Source organism: Polyodon spathula, chromosome 12 (assembly GCF_017654505.1).
Source record: "Polyodon spathula isolate WHYD16114869_AA chromosome 12, ASM1765450v1, whole genome shotgun sequence".
Classification (NCBI taxonomy): Eukaryota; Metazoa; Chordata; class Actinopteri; order Acipenseriformes; family Polyodontidae; genus Polyodon; species Polyodon spathula.
Window position 1 is genome coordinate 15,524,570 of NC_054545.1, and position 18,095 is coordinate 15,542,664.

At 36.7% G+C, this 18,095-nt stretch overlaps 1 protein-coding gene across 1 annotated transcript in view; it reads right to left on the reverse strand.

Annotated features, from left to right (window-relative positions):
- Positions 1 to 18,095, reverse strand: part of LOC121325033 (formin-like) — a 121,176-nt gene that overhangs the window by 48,261 nt on the left and 54,820 nt on the right. The window contains 5 exon segments of the mRNA XM_041267331.1: positions 364 to 510; positions 1,173 to 1,302; positions 2,591 to 2,679; positions 3,452 to 3,513; positions 12,725 to 12,812. Coding sequence (XP_041123265.1) covers positions 364 to 510; positions 1,173 to 1,302; positions 2,591 to 2,679; positions 3,452 to 3,513; positions 12,725 to 12,812 — 516 coding nt within the window.

An 18,095-nucleotide genomic window follows, 5' to 3' on the forward strand; every position in this document is an offset into this window, starting at 1 on the left:
GGTTAGTGACAACATGAATGAACAACATGGATCTGTGTACATGTAGTACATTACATGAACATTTCACAAAGATATATGACAGACAGACTTAGCTTTTAGAATTGACTAAGGACCACTGTCCTAAATGGAGGGCATTATACCACACATGACATCAGTGCTGTCCTGTCTGGTTAAGGAAATCTCCTGATATATTTTTGATAAATAGACTGTACTGCTGTTTGTTTTAACAATAGTGCATATGAATGCTAACATGCAACACACTCCCGCTGATCAGGTCAAACAAACTGTCCAATACACACACATGGTACAGTGGAGACCCCAAGCACCAATGCTTTTGGACCGGGGTTTATAAACAATGCTTACCCTGCTCTTCACATCTTTCAACTTTGGTAAAATTTCCAACCCAAAGCCATCCGCCTGCCCTCTTGTACGATTCCCCCCGTTCATGTAGTTTCCGAAAGCCAGGATCAATCCTAGCAAGTCCTTGACACTGCGGGGCTCCAACAAGCCCTTATTGGAAATAACAAAAAGAAAACAAAACTGGACTTTATAAATATGGCAGTGTGAGAACCTGGGGAAATCATTCTGGTTTCACCACCATCCATCCCTAGTTTTCCTTGTCAACCTACTTCAACTAATTTCAAGTGTTCCTTGCGTGTATATCAGTAATCCCTCCAACAGTCACTTGGGGAAGTTTATTTTAAAAAGCAATCGCTTACTGTTTAAAGGTACGTGAACAGAACTGTAACTACTGACAGCAACTCATTACTTAGAAAACTGTTTAACTAGTTGCAGTTACAAATAGTTACTTCTCACACACAATTGACCTTTTACAGAGATATTTTTTCAAGTTTGGTCAGGCTGCAGCTTGAAATATTCTTTAAAGATCCAGCTATTGAACCCATTCCTTTCCTTCCTCTGACCCCATTTTCTATCAAGGTGATATGAAAAGCGTGTTGTGAGACCCGCACAGTTTGACTTGCACTGCTGAAGTGCTTTCTGATTATGCATTAGCCATAGCCTTTTTAAAAATGTAATGTAAAGTAGCTCGGTTATTTTTTCACATAAAATGTAATCCGTAAAGACATTTTACTGCAAAGTGTAATTTAATTATAATACCGTGTTACAGGTAAAGCGTTACTCCCCAACATTGTCTATAGTATAAGTCATACCTTGCAAACACGATCCACAATCTCTACTTTACGACGGACTAAAGCGATTCCCTCGGTGAATGCAGGCTGGAATATAATACAACGGGCTCGCCCAGAGAAATCAGGAATCTGAGATAACTCGTACAAGAACCTGAGAAGAAATACAAGTTTGAAAATCTGGTGTTTGCTGCTTTTATTTTTTTAGGAAAACTGAAAAATATTTTTAACATAATGTCTTAAAATTACAGTGCAATGAATGAAAAACACCTTTGCTGTACTTAAAAAAAAAAAAAAAAAAAAAAAGTTATGGACCCCACTCTGACTGGTCAAGCCAGCATCTAGTTTTAGTCTGTCTGCTACACAGATGAAAAGCCTGTCTCATCCTTGTGCCTTAGTCTTCTGTTTACACAAAACACAGTGAAACATTTGTCTAGTTTCATATCACTAATGACTATGTCATGACTAGGTGTTTATAGTTATAGATCTGTGGAGAGTATATATGTTAATAAAGGCTAAAGTATGAGACACATTGACAAGCAACCTAACAGTAACAACAAATGTAATAACAGCATCTCTCAAGGTGCTTTACAAAATAAAATAACTAAGCTACCACTAGATACAAATTGTGCTTGCAATATATTAAAATTTAAGTTTAAATATAACTTACAAATTTCTAAAATATTAAGAAAATATTCCAAAGAGCTTGATGTAAAATAATTTTGAAATGACTGATAATAAACCAAGTGGTGAATGTTCTGCAGCAGTCAGTTAGAGGCAGGTAAATAAATGCATTAATAGTTGTCTTGCAAATATACAAAGGAAAGTAGCTCCATGAATTAGCAGGAATTTGTAGGAACAGTCAAAGTGCCAGTGTGAAAAAATAAAAATTATATGCCTTGTACAAACAGTAAAGCCATAATCTAAACTTTTCGCTTTATTTTGGTAACCAGACGTACTGTAGAGCTGTTTTGTTATGAAATGTCTTCTTATGAAATGTCTAAGAATTCACATTAACATTAACAATGGCATATTAAAAATAAAAAAATAAAAATTAAAAAAAAAGTTTTTTGGAAGATCAAGAAGTTTTCTATAAACGTCAGTGCCGGGCAGCACTGAATCACTGAACGAGGTGTTTAGTTAATTTTTTTCTTTGAAATGTCACATAAACAAAACATAGAACTGTTAACATTGGACCTTTTTGCAGCATTCAGACTACCTTTATTAAGTGTACATACATTAACCTAAATAGGAAGACACTGAGAAACAAAATCCCTCAGAATCCCCAACTCTGGAATCTGTTATAAAAAAAGTCACAGTGACAGCTTTCAAGGCTTTATTTACTCAAGAAGAGCAATAAGGTTAGGCAGAAGCAAGACAGTACAACTAGCTAACGAAGGACACATTGGAAATGAGCATATCAATTTGCAGACGACTCTTACTGTTCTGGTTTGTCAAGCAGCTTCACTTCATCCTCTTTCGAAGTTTCGTAATGCTTCTTTATCTTATCCAGCTCATCACTTTGTGCTCTCTGTGACATGTTAAAAAGGACAGGAAAAAACAGGCAGAGACTTTCATTGCAATTGTTTACTTATGATGAGGCTTGAGTTCTGAGAGGAGTTAGGTCTGGGTGACCCAACAGAGCCAAAATGTTTCATAAAGTTGGGGATGGCCAGGTTTGGGTCATCAAGAATAAACTCCATTAGAATTGTAGTTTTGTAGTCACAGTGATGTGGTTTTATTTAACTGTGTTTAATTATAAGAAAAACACAGTGAATATACTAGGTGTCGTAATAAAATAACTACATTAACTAGTAATTAAAATTAATTTTGTTTATAACCAAAACAAAAACAACTTTTGTTTTCCTAATATTAATTGTTCACAAACCGTATTAATACACTTCATTTCAAGTTGATAGCACCAGTGTTTCTCATTTATTTCACACATACTACTGCATATGAGTTGCAAAATAATTTATTTTCAACTCTGGGTTCTGGGATATTTTATAAGCCACCCATTATTCCGTAAGGGATAAAAGGGCAATACTGAGAAAATGTGAGATAGTGTGCTGATTCCCCGTCTAGAATTGATTCAGAATGATTTGTTCTTTTGGTCTATAATGAAAACAGATGTCAAAGTCCCTGAAAATAAAACTGAAATCAATGCAATGTCTGCATGGAATAAAAATGTATGTGTGTGCTATACCAGGGGGGTGTGCAGGATAGCATTCCCTTGACTCACACTCAAGCCCACTGCATTTTATTAAACACCCACCCACAACTGCAATAAACTGAATACTTACATTTTCATACAAAGCTTCAATGGTTTCCAAGTCCACAACTGAGTTGTCCACAGTCAGAACAGCTGGAACAGTAAAACCCATTTATTAGACAGTTTTCTTATAAAATAAGATTATTTAAACCCGAGCATGCTGTTTTAATTAACTTGTGTGTGTGTATTTGGAAACAATGCTCATTTCTGAACAAAGTTTAGAAGGTTAAATACATTTAGTCATGCTATTTCCTTCGCAACATTCCAAGCCTCAATCCAACGGGATTTGTATGTTATTGACAGTCAGTACTTTGGTTTGATGGAGATTCTGATGGTCTTTTTTTGTATGCTGGTGTTTTAGCGCTCATAAAAGGTGTGGGAAAATAGCACTGGACAGCCAGACAGGAAGACTTGTCGTGGGGCAGGCTCCGTCTGAGATATGCCTAAAAGCTCCTTTTCACAATGCGCTGAACCATAACTGTCAGCGGCTTCTCCTGAGGTTCCCACAACACTACACCAAGAGTTCTGTCACATTTTTGTTTTGAGTCACGACTAGCAGGCAAGCATGAAGACAGTTCGTGTTTTACACCGGGCTCTGCTGATCCTGGTATCCGAAACAAGGTTCTTGAACCCAAAGTTTCAGGGTGAGGACAAGGTGTTTGAATGGCAGCCTTCTCACAGCACAGCGTCTCCTGCACACAGTACATTAAGCAACACGGACACGGATCACCAGTAAGAGCCTGTAACTGCTTAACCTCTGACCCCCTCAGCAGGAACCATCACAGAACTTCATAATGATCTCTCAAGGGACTAAAGGGAGGGAACAGCATTGCAGGTTTGGTTAGGCTTCCTCCTAAGATGGCCTGCATTTTCATATCAACCACTATTAAAACCTTCTTTTAACATTTCCTCTTTTTTAAATCTGTCTAATGATAAAACAATTAAAAAGATCAGTAAATTACAGGAAACTAGGGAGAATGGAAAGTGGAAGATGAGTACAGTCTTAATCTGTCTTTACCATGTCTTTGAACAAGCTGAACAATGCCTTATCTGGGCAAACAGTCGCTTGCTTTACCATTACATAAAATAGATACCAGGCCTCCAGGAGTTGCTAAAACTCAACAGTAACTGTAAATACTCCACTCACAGTTTACCAAATTTGCATAGTAATTGTTTCCCCATGGTTTTCCAATAGTTATATTAACCACTTACCATACCTCTCCATGCTTTACTATGCTTATTTGTGCTTTCGCTATGTTTATTTACCCTTTGGTATGGTTTAACTGAACTTTTATAAGGCTGGTATTGGTGAAGTTATTTTGGAATGTGCTATGTTGTAATTTTAATAGATCAGTTGCTTGTTTGTAAGAGACTGAGTGTGATTGTGTGTGACTGCCTCTGCTACTGTCTTCAAGGACCCGCTTCAAGAACGACAAGCAGACTCAATGGGTTTTCACCTTGGGTTTAGTCTTCATAGCTAAACTTTCTTTTAGTACAGCAGACTCATGGTCACATGGTTGGGGGTTTATAGTTATAGATCTGTTGAGAGTACATGTTAATAAACACTAAAGTATTGTGGCATCTAACTGAAAATGGTGACAAGCAACTGAACAGTAACAACAAAACTAAAAATCATAATAGTACCTTTCAAGGTGTTTTACAAAATAAAACCGCTTGGAGAATGTGCCAGTCAATTAGAGGCAGGTAATTGGTGTGTAAATAAATAATTACATTGTACATTTGCAAGACAATTATTAAAAGAAAGTGGCTCCATAAATTTGCAGGAATGTTAACCAAGGCGAAAACAGTGAAAGTGCCAGCGTGAATAAATCAAAATCATATGCCTCGTACAAACAGTACAGCCATAAACTAAACTTCTCCCTTTATTTTGGTAACCAGACATATTGTTGAGCTGGTCTTATTTCCATCACTGGCGTGATGTGAACAATAAACCTGTTTCAGACTGTAGGAAGATTTGTGTGAGGTATTATATTAAAAACTTAAAGAATTGGCTTCAATAGGCTATTTACATAGTTTTAAGATGATCTGATTTGAGACAAGGCAGGGTGAAAGCATGGTATGAAATTACTATTCAGTTTTGCTGATTAACTTTTATTAGGGCTGCAACTAAAAAGAGGCTCCTCCTGACAGCTTTACCATTGATTAACTGCTCAGAGCTGTCACAGTATGCTTTGGGGGATTGCTTTATAGTTATAATCACAATGTGATTTGTAGGTTGTCTAGTTGTGGCCAGGAGGTGACACCAAGTCTTTGCACAGTGACATCTCTCCTCTAACTGGCCACAAAGGTGATTTCTTCACATTGCAAGTGATAATGGCATCCTTCAGCTGCAGTTTAATTCATCACAATCACAATGACAAATTATGTTCAAATGTGACACCAAAATATGCAATGTTTCATGAAGAATGTGTTGGTAAGAAGCCAGGCTTTGTCAGACAGAACAAGAATATTTACCATTAGTCAGTAGTGGATTCGGAGTACATTTACAAATTTGCATCTACAGTAATGGTCCCTGTGTTTTGACTGTTGATTAAAATAAATGTTGATAGGTATGAAAGTTTACTAATGTTTTCCTTGCCTCTGTTTTGTGCATGCTTCAACTTTTCTCGAATGTATCTTTTTGGCCGCTTGAACAGCAAATAATGATCTGACTCCCTTGCATCCAAACATCCAAGTATTCTTACTGCAAGCTTTGTTTATTTTTTTTTTTAAACGATGGATTTTACCTCTGACGTAGTTTCCTGGTGTACCAAAAAAGGGTTCCCTGAAGAAACAGTTTTTTTCAGAAAAAAGCACGTTCTTTAAAGACGAGTCATGTGCCGAGGTCTGCAAGACCACAATCAGTTTCACAAGAAATATAAGCACTGATAAATCACCATGTTGAATAATTTGTTTCAAATGTTATTTCAAAAATAGCACTTTGCTATAGTAATGTTATACTGTGTAATTTTAAGGTTATTAATATGATGATTATTAGCTAGACATGCAAGTAGATTTTATTTGTAACAAGTCCAGCTGTTGTCTTCAATGAATTAAGATATTTGTGGCCACTGCTACTTATAAGAAGGGCTTATCCTCATAATCACAAAGGTAAGAAAGTGAAAGAGTGAATTTACAGGTTATAAAATAATTGTGTAAATGTATCTGATTATAGCCAAAAACATCTATGACACTAGGAGTGTATTATAAAGGTTTGTTGAAGATTAGTACAAAACCAAGCCAGTTATTGTGTTTACCATGTAGAGTGTATACAACAGTTTCTGCCCTGGCTGTAAAAGCAGTGATAATCTTCAAGGCACAGTGCTTTTACATTACCATTTATAATATAAGTCTGTATTTACTGTACTGTATACTGAGTCTATGTAAATGGGGCAGTCTCTTCTGGGTATGGACGTGTCTGGAAACTTATGGGAAAACAAGCTTTACATTCCCTTATAAATTTCAGCTCAGTAGACCATATAACTGTGCACTCTGCAGTCTGTGTATACCTATTGTTAGTGTTCTCTTTAAACCATGAGACGGATATGTAAACACATATAACATTGTATATGGTAATGGTAACTTACTGCAGCAGCATAACATGTACAATAATAAATACAGCTATATTCATCATTTAACAGCGACAGCTGTTTCTGTATGTACAGTATGTAGGGTGTATGTGCTATAGCATTGCCAGTAACATGTATTTTTTTTTTTTTTTTTTTTTTTAATTATGGCATGAATCCATTGTGATTTCTGATTGTTTTCAACCCCTTAGCAATGTCAAAATTACCTTCTAAATTGTTTAGTTTTTTTACTCTATGGTGGGTGTAATATGTCAGAGGTAATTCGTGTTGGCCCTGCCTAGCTTTCCAGTGCTCTGAGGCTGAGAAACTGTTACATTGCAAGAACAGGGCAATGCATTATCATCTAATAAACTGCAGCCAAAAAGCAATGCAATGCATTGAACAAGGGGAAAATTGCACGCAATGATGGTAAACTTATTATTTTGTTAAACTCGTAAGACCTATACATAATGCCTTTTAATAGTTAATTAACAACTCAACTTAAATAAATGGATAAATCAGTTTAATACTTTAAGCCACCAGAAAAATGAATGTCAGAAAATTCAGTCAATTTTCACGCTAAACAATTGAAAGTTAGAATCTCCAAAATCTTCAGAGCGCATGTACACTGCTTCATGCTGAGATTAGGAAAATAAGCTGTGGGGTGATTTTCACATTTTATTAAAATGGATTACGCACGCCTCAACAGTCCGTTTCTCAACAATCTACCTTGAACTGTTCAATAATGCATCAAATGAGCACACAGTGGGGATAGGTGTGCAAAGTTCAGCCTAGATACCCCAGCATGGGCAGATGAAAGGGCTGGGAATGTGGTGCCACTCCACTTCTCACTCAACACATCAGCAATAAGGAGCCGCGCTCTCCTGTGAGTTTTGGTGGCCGAAGCAAGTTTACCTTCATTCTGTGGAAACTAACCAGAACCTCACCCTTTAGTGGCTGTAATTACATTCAATGTCAGATGTATTTTTAATTTGCCAACAGCTCTGGGTAAAAAGGGCTGATTCTTTAGAAGTTTTTATTAACTGGCTTTCCTACATTGTCAGATTAGGTTGTCCATTTCACCTACACCTCACATTAAGTCGAAAGGAAGTCGACACATGCTGTGAAAAGCTGCTAATTCTATTGGTGGTTCTCTACTTTAAAAAAAAAAAAAAAAAAAGAAGAAAAAAATGCTGTTTGGCCAAAAGTGTTTTTTTCACTTGTATATGACTGGTAAATTAAGGCAAGCGTTTTTATGTGGCTCTATGGCATCTGCACACAACAACATTAATTTATATAGAGAAGGATCATTAGTGCACTGTTGTACCCATTAGGATATAATAACCATCACTGAGGACAAAAAACAGATCAGCTTCACGCACTTAGACTAGCAGGCGCATGCATTAAAACATTGGCTGAAGAAATTCACATGATTTGACCTCTCTCTATTGTTTAGTGTTCAGGTTTGTTCTCCTGGTTTCTATGGCCTGACACAGCAGATTAATCATGAGAAGCTATTTTTGATTTTACTCGATGTCCAAAGAATTCTCCACATGCGCGGGATACAAAAGCGAACAGATAAAAAGCTGGCTGTAGCAGTATTTATTGCACTATGACAGCAACCAAAACAGAAATCCATTTGCCAAGATTTCCTTTTCTAATCCGGAAACTGTTGTAAATAACAAAAATAACAGCTTTATTTTTTCCTGGAACTAGTTAGGATCAGTTACATTTTCAAGTGGATAAGAATGAAGAGAAAGGGTCTGTACAGGAAGTAAAGAAAATGTAATTTGCATTTGGCAGGTCCAGTGAGGAATTTCACCAGCAAAGTTGAGCACATGGAATTTGACCATGGCAACAGACTCCCACTTGGAGTAACACCGTGGACTACAGGCAGTGCCAGCCACTCACAGCTCTTTAATCTCATGAAGTCCCGGCTTCCAGGCTTGGGCTGTCTGATTTTTCAGGGTGGATTCTTGCCAGTAATCCATTCTAATGTAAAGCAGCTTTTGGTTCTTGACGGTCTTTTACAACAATTTTGTTGCAAGCACAAATATTCATTTGGTTTTCATATTGTTGCTCCCGGTCATTTGGCTACATAAAAACGTTTCCATTTCATTTAATTTGATGCAGTGGAAAGAAATGTACAGTGTAGGTACATAATATTAACATACCTCCCTACCCACAATATAACCTACACAATGAGGTGTCAGTACTGTCCTCTAAACTATGTTGAATATCTTCATGTCCTTATTGAGACAGATATCAAAAATCCTTTGATGAGGAGTACCGTGCTTGGAAGTTTTTACAGTTCAAAGTTTAAAAAGCCTCTAGAATGTAAAAATTGAAAAGAAACAGCTTAAAGCGCTGGAAGAATACTTGGGTAAAGAAAACACTATAGGGTCAAATATCAAGATTGACCGACGCAGCGATAAACTGCTGGAGGGTAAAGCAGTGCTCTTACGCAGAACAGATTTTACCTGATCCTGAATGTATTAACTGGACCAAAATTAATGAAGCACGGCGTAAGCTGCCACATTTAAATGCGCTGCTCTTTTGGAGTAGTCATTTCAGCTTCTCCAAATGAGCTTCCTCGTATTGTTCGATCTAGGTAGCTTATTTCTGTCTAGTCTGAAAATCTGTGCTACAGGTGGCCCATTTGAAAGGGAAGGCTCCGATTTTCAGAACACCAGCACTGCCTGTGTGTGAGCGACACCTGGTTCTATGTCAGCCCTCATTTCCTCCAACAAATCCAAAATAACGCTGCTGCTTAGCTTGTATTGAGCTACAATTTCCACCTCAAAGAGACCCTGCGGATGCGGACCCTAAATACTCTCCCTTCTTCTCAGCACTCTCCCTCTGTTCCTGGGGTGTTCAGGAAGGTTGGGAGCCTGTACTCTCCATCATAAGAAATATGTTATGACTGCAAAAACATCACTCTTTTCTGTCAGCTGCTTTATGACTTTTTCTTTGCACCCAAATAAGACCAATTTGAAATCGGACTTATTTGTGGACCCTTTTAGAGCTGGCACAGCTGTTCTGCTGCTTGATAAATATCATTTCAATATCACAGACTTCATTTTAAAATAAGCCCCACCTACAATTTGCCCATGCATATAACTAAGGCTTGACATGACGGTGTAACACGGCCTTAACTTGCCAAAAGTGTCATGATGCATACGGGCAATTTTGAGGCAGGTGTAAACTCGTGCTATGGCCTTAATGCCGTCACAAAAGCTTGATACATAAGCCCCTATACATTTTTCAACTAGTACCATGTTGCTTATTAAATGGGACATACAAGTATTACAAAATATCCTACAAAAGTTAAAAGAAACACATTAAGGCATCATTCATATCACAGCGTTGTATCTCGAAACATATTGCAGACTCGTTTAAAATTTTTAGTCACACATCAAGGGTCATAAATCAACTGGGCAATACTTTTCTCAACATTTACCCAGGAACATTCGCTAGGAGAAAAATTGTTTTCTAAGCATCGCAGTGCATCAAGATCACATTCCCACCTGCAACAATGCCAGTTTTCTGTTCCCCCAATATGCCAATTATTTCAATCAGAGCACCAGCATTGTTGCAGGAGGGTGCATGAACTGGATACACTGCGATGTTTAGAAGAAAAAAAAAAATCTTTCTCCTGGCGAACATTCCAGAGTAAAAGTTGAAAAAATGTAACTCCTTAGTTTATTTACCTATGATGTGTGAATACAGAAATATCAAAACTATCTTAAATAGGTTGAAAAAAAATTTATGCTATACGGACAACAGGGGATACAGCAAAGATAAAGTAACATGTTTCTTGTAAACACTGCAGGGGCTTCTGTGACACTGTAATATATCATTTTAGCTTTATATAAATGAATTCCAACAGACATTTTCACATATGTGCATGAGCAAGATTATGGCATATCTATATTCAGCCATAACCTCAAAAGCTCTCACATAGATAGTCATAAAGTTGGATGTCGCAGAATTTTCTAATGTTGAATTCAGATAAAACAGAGGTTATGCTAGTGGGATCACAGAACCAACTAAAAGGAAATGTGGGATTACATGAGCTTGATCCTTGCAGTCTCTCATCAAAACTTAAACTAGAAATTAAGTTTGGGGGTCATCTTTGATCCTGATCTGTCATTTGAGACTCATATTAGGGAAGTTAAAGTATCTTTTTAACATTTGAGAAATACAGCCAAACTTAGAGCAATTATTTCCGTATCTGATACCGAGAGACTAATGCATGCCTTTGTTTCAATTAGAATTGATTATTGTAATGCACTTTTTTCTAGTGTCCCAAAACATGTGGTATCCCACTTGCAGCTTGAATACCGCCACTAGAATTCTAAGTAAAAACAGAAAAATTGAACATGCTACCCCTGTTTTGGCCTCTTTATGTTGGCTCCCTGTGCAGTATAGAATTGATTTTAAGATTTTGCTGTTAACTTACATGGCCCTGAATGGATTAGCACCTAGTCATTTGTAAGAGTTACTGACCCTGTATCTTCCAAACTGCACTCTGAGATCACAGGATGCGGGGCTGCTGGTTATTTCTAGGGTTAACAAAAGCAACACAGGAGGTAGGGCTTTTTCTTGCAGAGCTCCTAAATTACAGAATGCTCTAACTTTGTTTGTCAGGGAAGCTGGGACCATTACAGTTTTCAAGTTAAGACTAAAAACACACTTTTATAAAATGGCTTTTTAATCTTAGTGGGTTTTAATGTAACTTTTAAAATTGCTGGTTTTGTATTATTATGTGTATACTGTTATTTAAATGGTCTGACTGTGGCAGTTGTATGTGTGACATGCTATACAAATGTGGTTTGTTCTTTTTTTCTGCTATGTACGGTATAGTTCTTTGCGATACTTTTGTATAAAAAGCGCTATATAAATGCAATAAATAAATACATGTTCAGGATGAACTTAGACAACTGTAATAAATGTTACGATTACATTTACGGTCGAATTAGAATGGAATTGGAACCTGTAAGCTGTGGCCTTTGTTATGTGCTGCAGGTTGATCTGACCCATGAACTTGTAACGAATCTCCTCCTGGCTGACGAGTTAATAATACTGACATCGGCAAGACGCATACTCACTATAGAGCTCACTCTTAGATGAAAGGTAAGATGTTCACGTTTCAACCGTGTGGATTGCAGTTTGCATCCAGCCACTGCCTAGCCTTAGGGGGAATTATCCTAATCCTTGCACTTTAAACAAGTAATTAAATAGCTGTGCTTTTTGCATTATTATTGCTAAAGCATATTGCGAGAGACGTCATTAACTAAAGTCATTCCATATGATATTGCTTGGATGTATAATTGTTGTATTGTTTATTATTGAGTATGGATTACTTAGGTCTCTCTTTGCATTAGTGCTGCACTGAGATGCACCTGTGCTGGCCCTGTGGCCACAAAGTGAAATAAATAAATAAATAAATATCCTGGGGACCTGGTCTTGGTTATGATCCCAATGTTGAAGCTCCCTGAACTGGGAGGGGGAATCTAATGAATCTCCTTCTCGCAGCTGATGAGTTAATAATGCAGACATCAGCACAGGACACATACTCACCTCTTAATTACAGAGCTCACTCTTTAGTTGAATGATAAGATGTTAGTCTTGGAAGTGTATGGTTTGTGGTTTATTTCTAGCCCTTGTCTTCCCATTCAGTTCAATGAGCTGTGATGTCAATTAATTTCAATGTGATGGACTGATTGTGAACTCACCTTGCTGAATATCCTTCATGTCTAGGTGCAGACTAGATATCAGGATCCCAACAGCTTGAGAACGCTTCCCATCCAGAAGCTTAACAATCTAAAAGAGAAAGAAAAACAATGACAGCTGTCAGTATAACAGACTGGTAATGATATAAAACATGCTAGCTTGTGGTAATATAGGATGGCTCAAAGCAGCCTTTTTTTCTGCTAAAAAAAAACAAAAAAACACCCAAAAACCCGCTACACATAACTTGCATTGGAATTGGAGTAGTAGATCCTAGTGTTTCAATGGTTGACTATAGTGTTCTTCTGTGCTAAACATGTTTGAAAATGGGGACTCAACTTTTCAACTTTCAGCTTTTAAATTGCAGAAGCACATTTGCAATTTGTTCAGCCTTGATATATTGGCCACACAGATCAAATTATACACTCTAATCTGTGCAATTCTCAATTGAATGTCAGTCCTCCAAAGTAGACATAGTGCTGAGTTTCATATATCATGGTTCTCCTCCAAGTAACATTTATGTTGGTTTTAAAGTATAATGCTTTTCTTTGATAATATGGCCAATTGCTTTGAATTATATGATCTTGTTTTTAACTTTTTTTTTTCCTATTGTGTTTGGCTACTGCCAGTCTATATGGGTATACCATGGTCATTTTTCAGTCTTGCCCATACTTTTCCCATGATTTGACCTTGCAATTACCTTAATTCACCCTGGTTTGCCATGTTTTTAATATGCTTTACCATACCTCTCTGAGCTTTACAATGCTTACCTGTGATTTACCATGCTTTCACTATCCTTTATTATAATTTGTTATGCTTTTACTATGGGAAACTTTAATAAGGGAGAGTTCACAGAATGTTTCTATAAATTAAAAAAAAAAAAACTCTAATATAATGTCATTTTTAGAATAAACAATCATTACTATCAAGGGGCTCCACAATTATCAAAGCTTTCAAAATCTTTCCTCTCCTCTCCATTAAAACAACCTATTTTCCCAGACCCTTTCACTTTCCGTGCACCATAAACTTCATGGAAATATTAAAGTATTTAATATTCTCTTCGGATAGGTAGGAATTACAGCCCTGAGCAGTCACACAAGGTCACCCTTCTGAGCTCTACACATGCCTTCTGAACTTGTACACTTGGCAGAAGATTAACTTCTAACAGGGATAATTACAGGCTCTGGCAGTATGTAATTTGTACAGCTTTCTGTGACCTTCCAATTGACCTTATTCGGGGCAAATTCATACATTGTCATAATCCCTATTAGACATGCCTTGTTTGAAGCTAAGCTTTTCCAGACTGAGGAAGTGTTAGCACCGTACCGTTGCTATTAAATAACACACGAACCAAGGAATCCCCACCATGTAAAAGATACAAAAACATATATAAAAAAAAAACTAGTGTCTTTGTGTGAGAAAGTAGGTTTTAAAAAAAAAAAAAAAAAAAAAAAAAAAAAAAAAAAAACCATAAAATGGAATCTTTCCAACCTGGAAGAATGGGCTACAGTTTTATAACAAACTATAAATTCACAGCATTTTTATTTGTGCATACACATGGCCACAATTACTTACGACTGAATTACCCATAAAGCTAGAAAATGTTTTTGGCAAGGTAAAGCCCCACTTTAAAAGTTAACTTTTCTACTTTCTTCATTAGGTTGCAGTTGTTATTATTACTAGTTCTCTTTTGCTACTGAATCATTTGAAGGGGGAAAAAAAAACCCCTTAGAAGTGAGTATTTAATTACAAAAGGTGAATGTGCAATGCCACTTTAATGAGCCATTACTCACAATTTGACATTAGGTTAACTATTTTCCCAGTATAAAAATAGGATAGCATTCTAGGTGTTCCAGGACATATTCTGAATACGTTCCAATCTGAAAATGCTAATGATAGTATAAACTACTAATGATACAGTTGACAGTATACAACAACATAGTAGAAATCTATACAAAGCTATGGGATCAAGTCATGAATGCCAGCAATTACAATTTAAATATATGTTCTATCCAAAATTCTTGGATAGATCAAACCTACTGTGTAACCCATATAAACGTTTCCCAAAGTGTGGTAAAGCATAGTGACAGCATCCTTGTAAAAAAAATGAGGAAAATCATTGTAAACTATGGTAAATGCACAGTATAACCACAGAAAAAGCATTCCGAAACTGCAAACTTGCTATGAAAATGTACCATGGCTAAGCTTTTATAAGGGAACTGATTTAACCACAAAACCCACATGTGACATGACCAGTAACTGTACCGTGGTACATTACAAAACTGACTGAAAAAACATACCAATCCAGACTGATTAAACGCTATCTATCTATCTATCTATCTATCTATCTATCTATCTATCTATCTATATATATATATATATATATATATATATATATATATGGCATATCCTTTACACATTGATATGTTTATAAAGCCATGTCTTTAGGATCTCTTGTTGCTTTGAGTACATACAGTATAATTAAATATTGGGGGTTATTTATCACATCTGTTTGCCATACTTCTCCCTTGCATCTAGATACGAAAAGCTCAGTTACACAGTTATTTTATCAGAATTGCCCACGCCTACTGAGGAGGAAATAGCACATAGTCTTCTATGCAAACTGAATTTACAACACAAACAGTAACCACCGTCCACTTGATGTATTTCCTCTGGGAATGCATCAGTGTGTACGACATCTCGAAGAATTATTCAAATGGAAAATGCTGTGACATGAACACCCTTTCTACTTCAAAAAGCCTGCCCTTCAATATATCACTCTTCATATTAGACCATAAATGAAAACACATGCTTGAATTACTCAAAGCCAGCTAGAAGGTAAAGATAACAGAAAAGTCATTATCTTCAATGTCATCCAGTGTCTTTGATATGATAATCGTCAGAGTGAAAAAAAAAATCAAGAGCAACTGAATGGCTTTGATTTAGATTGAACACATGATACAAATTACCTGGCAGTCTCCTATTTGCACTGGTATGGGAAAAATAGTGGCAGTGGATGTTTCCGGCAAAAAAGCGCCGACAAGAAAAAAATGCTCATTTCCATAACGCTCATACATGCCGTTTCCTCATACGTCCCGCAGGACTGCTAAAGAACACAATTAACATTTCAATTCTTCTTGTTATTTATCAGTGTCTGCGAAATGGTCTCAGGTAACAGTGAAAGCACAGTCTTCTGCAGCTACCCAGATAGACAGCCAATTTTCCATCTTTATCATTAAACATTTGAAGCAGTACTGGATTAAATACTAAGAAAGCTTCTGAGAGTTAGTACAGTATGTGTAAACAGCAGTTCTGCTATTGCTCAAGACGCCACAAAACAGTACATGATTATAAAGAGCTGCGGTTCTCAAACTGTGGGTCGCGACCTGCAGTTGCCTTCTAATGGGGTCGCGAATACCTGTGCAATTAAAAATTAATTAATTAAGAAACAGGTATGTTAATTTATTATTATTACTGGAACTTTGTACTCAATTGTACTGCCAATAGGTCCCTCCCTTACCTGCCTTTGTCTGAATGTGTTGCCTAGCAACCAACTTTCCATGGCAGCCAATCAGTACAATACACCTTTGTAGTGTTTAGTCCAGCCTCTGTGATTTTAGTTGTGAAGTGAGTTCAGTTACTTTATAACTATTTAAAAAGTGACTGTGTTCTGAAGAAAAGTGTTGGAAACGGGAGTAATGAAGGGGAATAGCGTGGCACCGCAGCAAGAGGTGCCGACAACAAGGACCCGATCAACAAACAAAACAAAACAAAAAAACCCTGAGAAGTTTGTTGATGCTTAATGGCTGGCTTTTTCTTGCTTACCCGTCAGATATTTCTGATCACTTTAACATTATTAACACGTCACTCCAAGGACGACATACATCTGTCTTTTCTATCACTAACCAAATCGAAAGATGGATCAAGAAGCTGTTCTTGAGGTCGCGTAAACCGTGGCAGCCTGGAAGTATTTTCTATTTATTTATTTATTTTTTTTTACTGTTGGCTGGAAAAAAACAAACAAAAAAAACGACTGTAATGTTAATTAAAAATTTCAAATGGCTATATATTAGATCATAGGTTAAAAATAAATACAACATTGCAAAGATACATGGGTGCTACATATCTTTATTTTGCAGTCAGTGAAGAAAGCTACCGTAGTGAGGTTCTACAGCTCTCGCGTCATTTGAACGGTTCGATTACCCAGTCAAAAGGGGCTAAATCAAGGTTGCCAGATTTCTGCTGGGTTTATAGCCCAAAGTCACTTCAGAAATATCCCAAAAAATGGCCCAATTATTTGTTTTAACTGAAAGCAAACTTACTATTAACACATAGGCTTATGCATAAAAAAAAACCTTTGTAAGAAAAGATATCGCGTATACATTTAATAAAAACGACGACCCACGGTACAGCCCACTGTCAACATATTCGTACGGAAGCTCTGAAGGGACAAATCAATATTCATACCAGGCCACCAATCGAATTACAGCGTAATCCCATTATTGAAATACTAATGCTGGTAGTCCCAAACAATATTGCAAACATGAAAACAGTTTCAATCTTTTAAATTTATACTGCCAATCTAATTACATTATCAACCCCCGACCCCTTCACATTTCCCGCGGCTGAGTTTTTAAAAGTAGCCCAATTCCGCTCCTTGCAAAGGAGCCGGCTCTTTTTTACAGTGGTATCAGTGGTCGCTATGCTTCAGTGCCATAGTTTTAAATGGGGAGGTGTTTGTACTGCATCATTGTGTTTATGCATGTCTTTATTTATGCCAAAAGCAAAAGTCAGCACTCTACATCATCTAGATAAGCCACAGCATGAGAGGAGAGTCCATATACATGCTTAAATTAATTAATTAATACATATCCTTGTCTTTTCCCTTTCTACCCACAATATTCTCACTTACACAGATTTTTGTTTAGTTATTACAACTGTCAAGTCTTTTACAGGTACCAATTTAGAAACCATGTAAATCAACTTAACCTAAAACGCTTGAAATGAGAACTTCAAATATTAATAAATGGGAAGAGCATGTATTGCGTGAAAAAGTATACTCAAAAGCTAGGTAATGTGTGCCTTGTGCATCTGTGCTCTGCTGTAAATAGTCCTTTCATCTTAAAAAGGAGTAAGTGAAAGACAATGAAGGTATGGTAATATATATATATATATATATAAGGGTCATGCTTTATATGACAATAATATTGGTTATTTTTTGTTGTTTCTTATAAATTGTATAGATATCTGATATCATTGTGTCAAAGATAACCAACGGGGGATAAATCATCCCTGGGTAGCTCAAGGGTTAAAAGAGATAAATACTCACTTTCACAGAACAATAAAAAAAAAAATTCCATCATGGCTGCCTTGGTT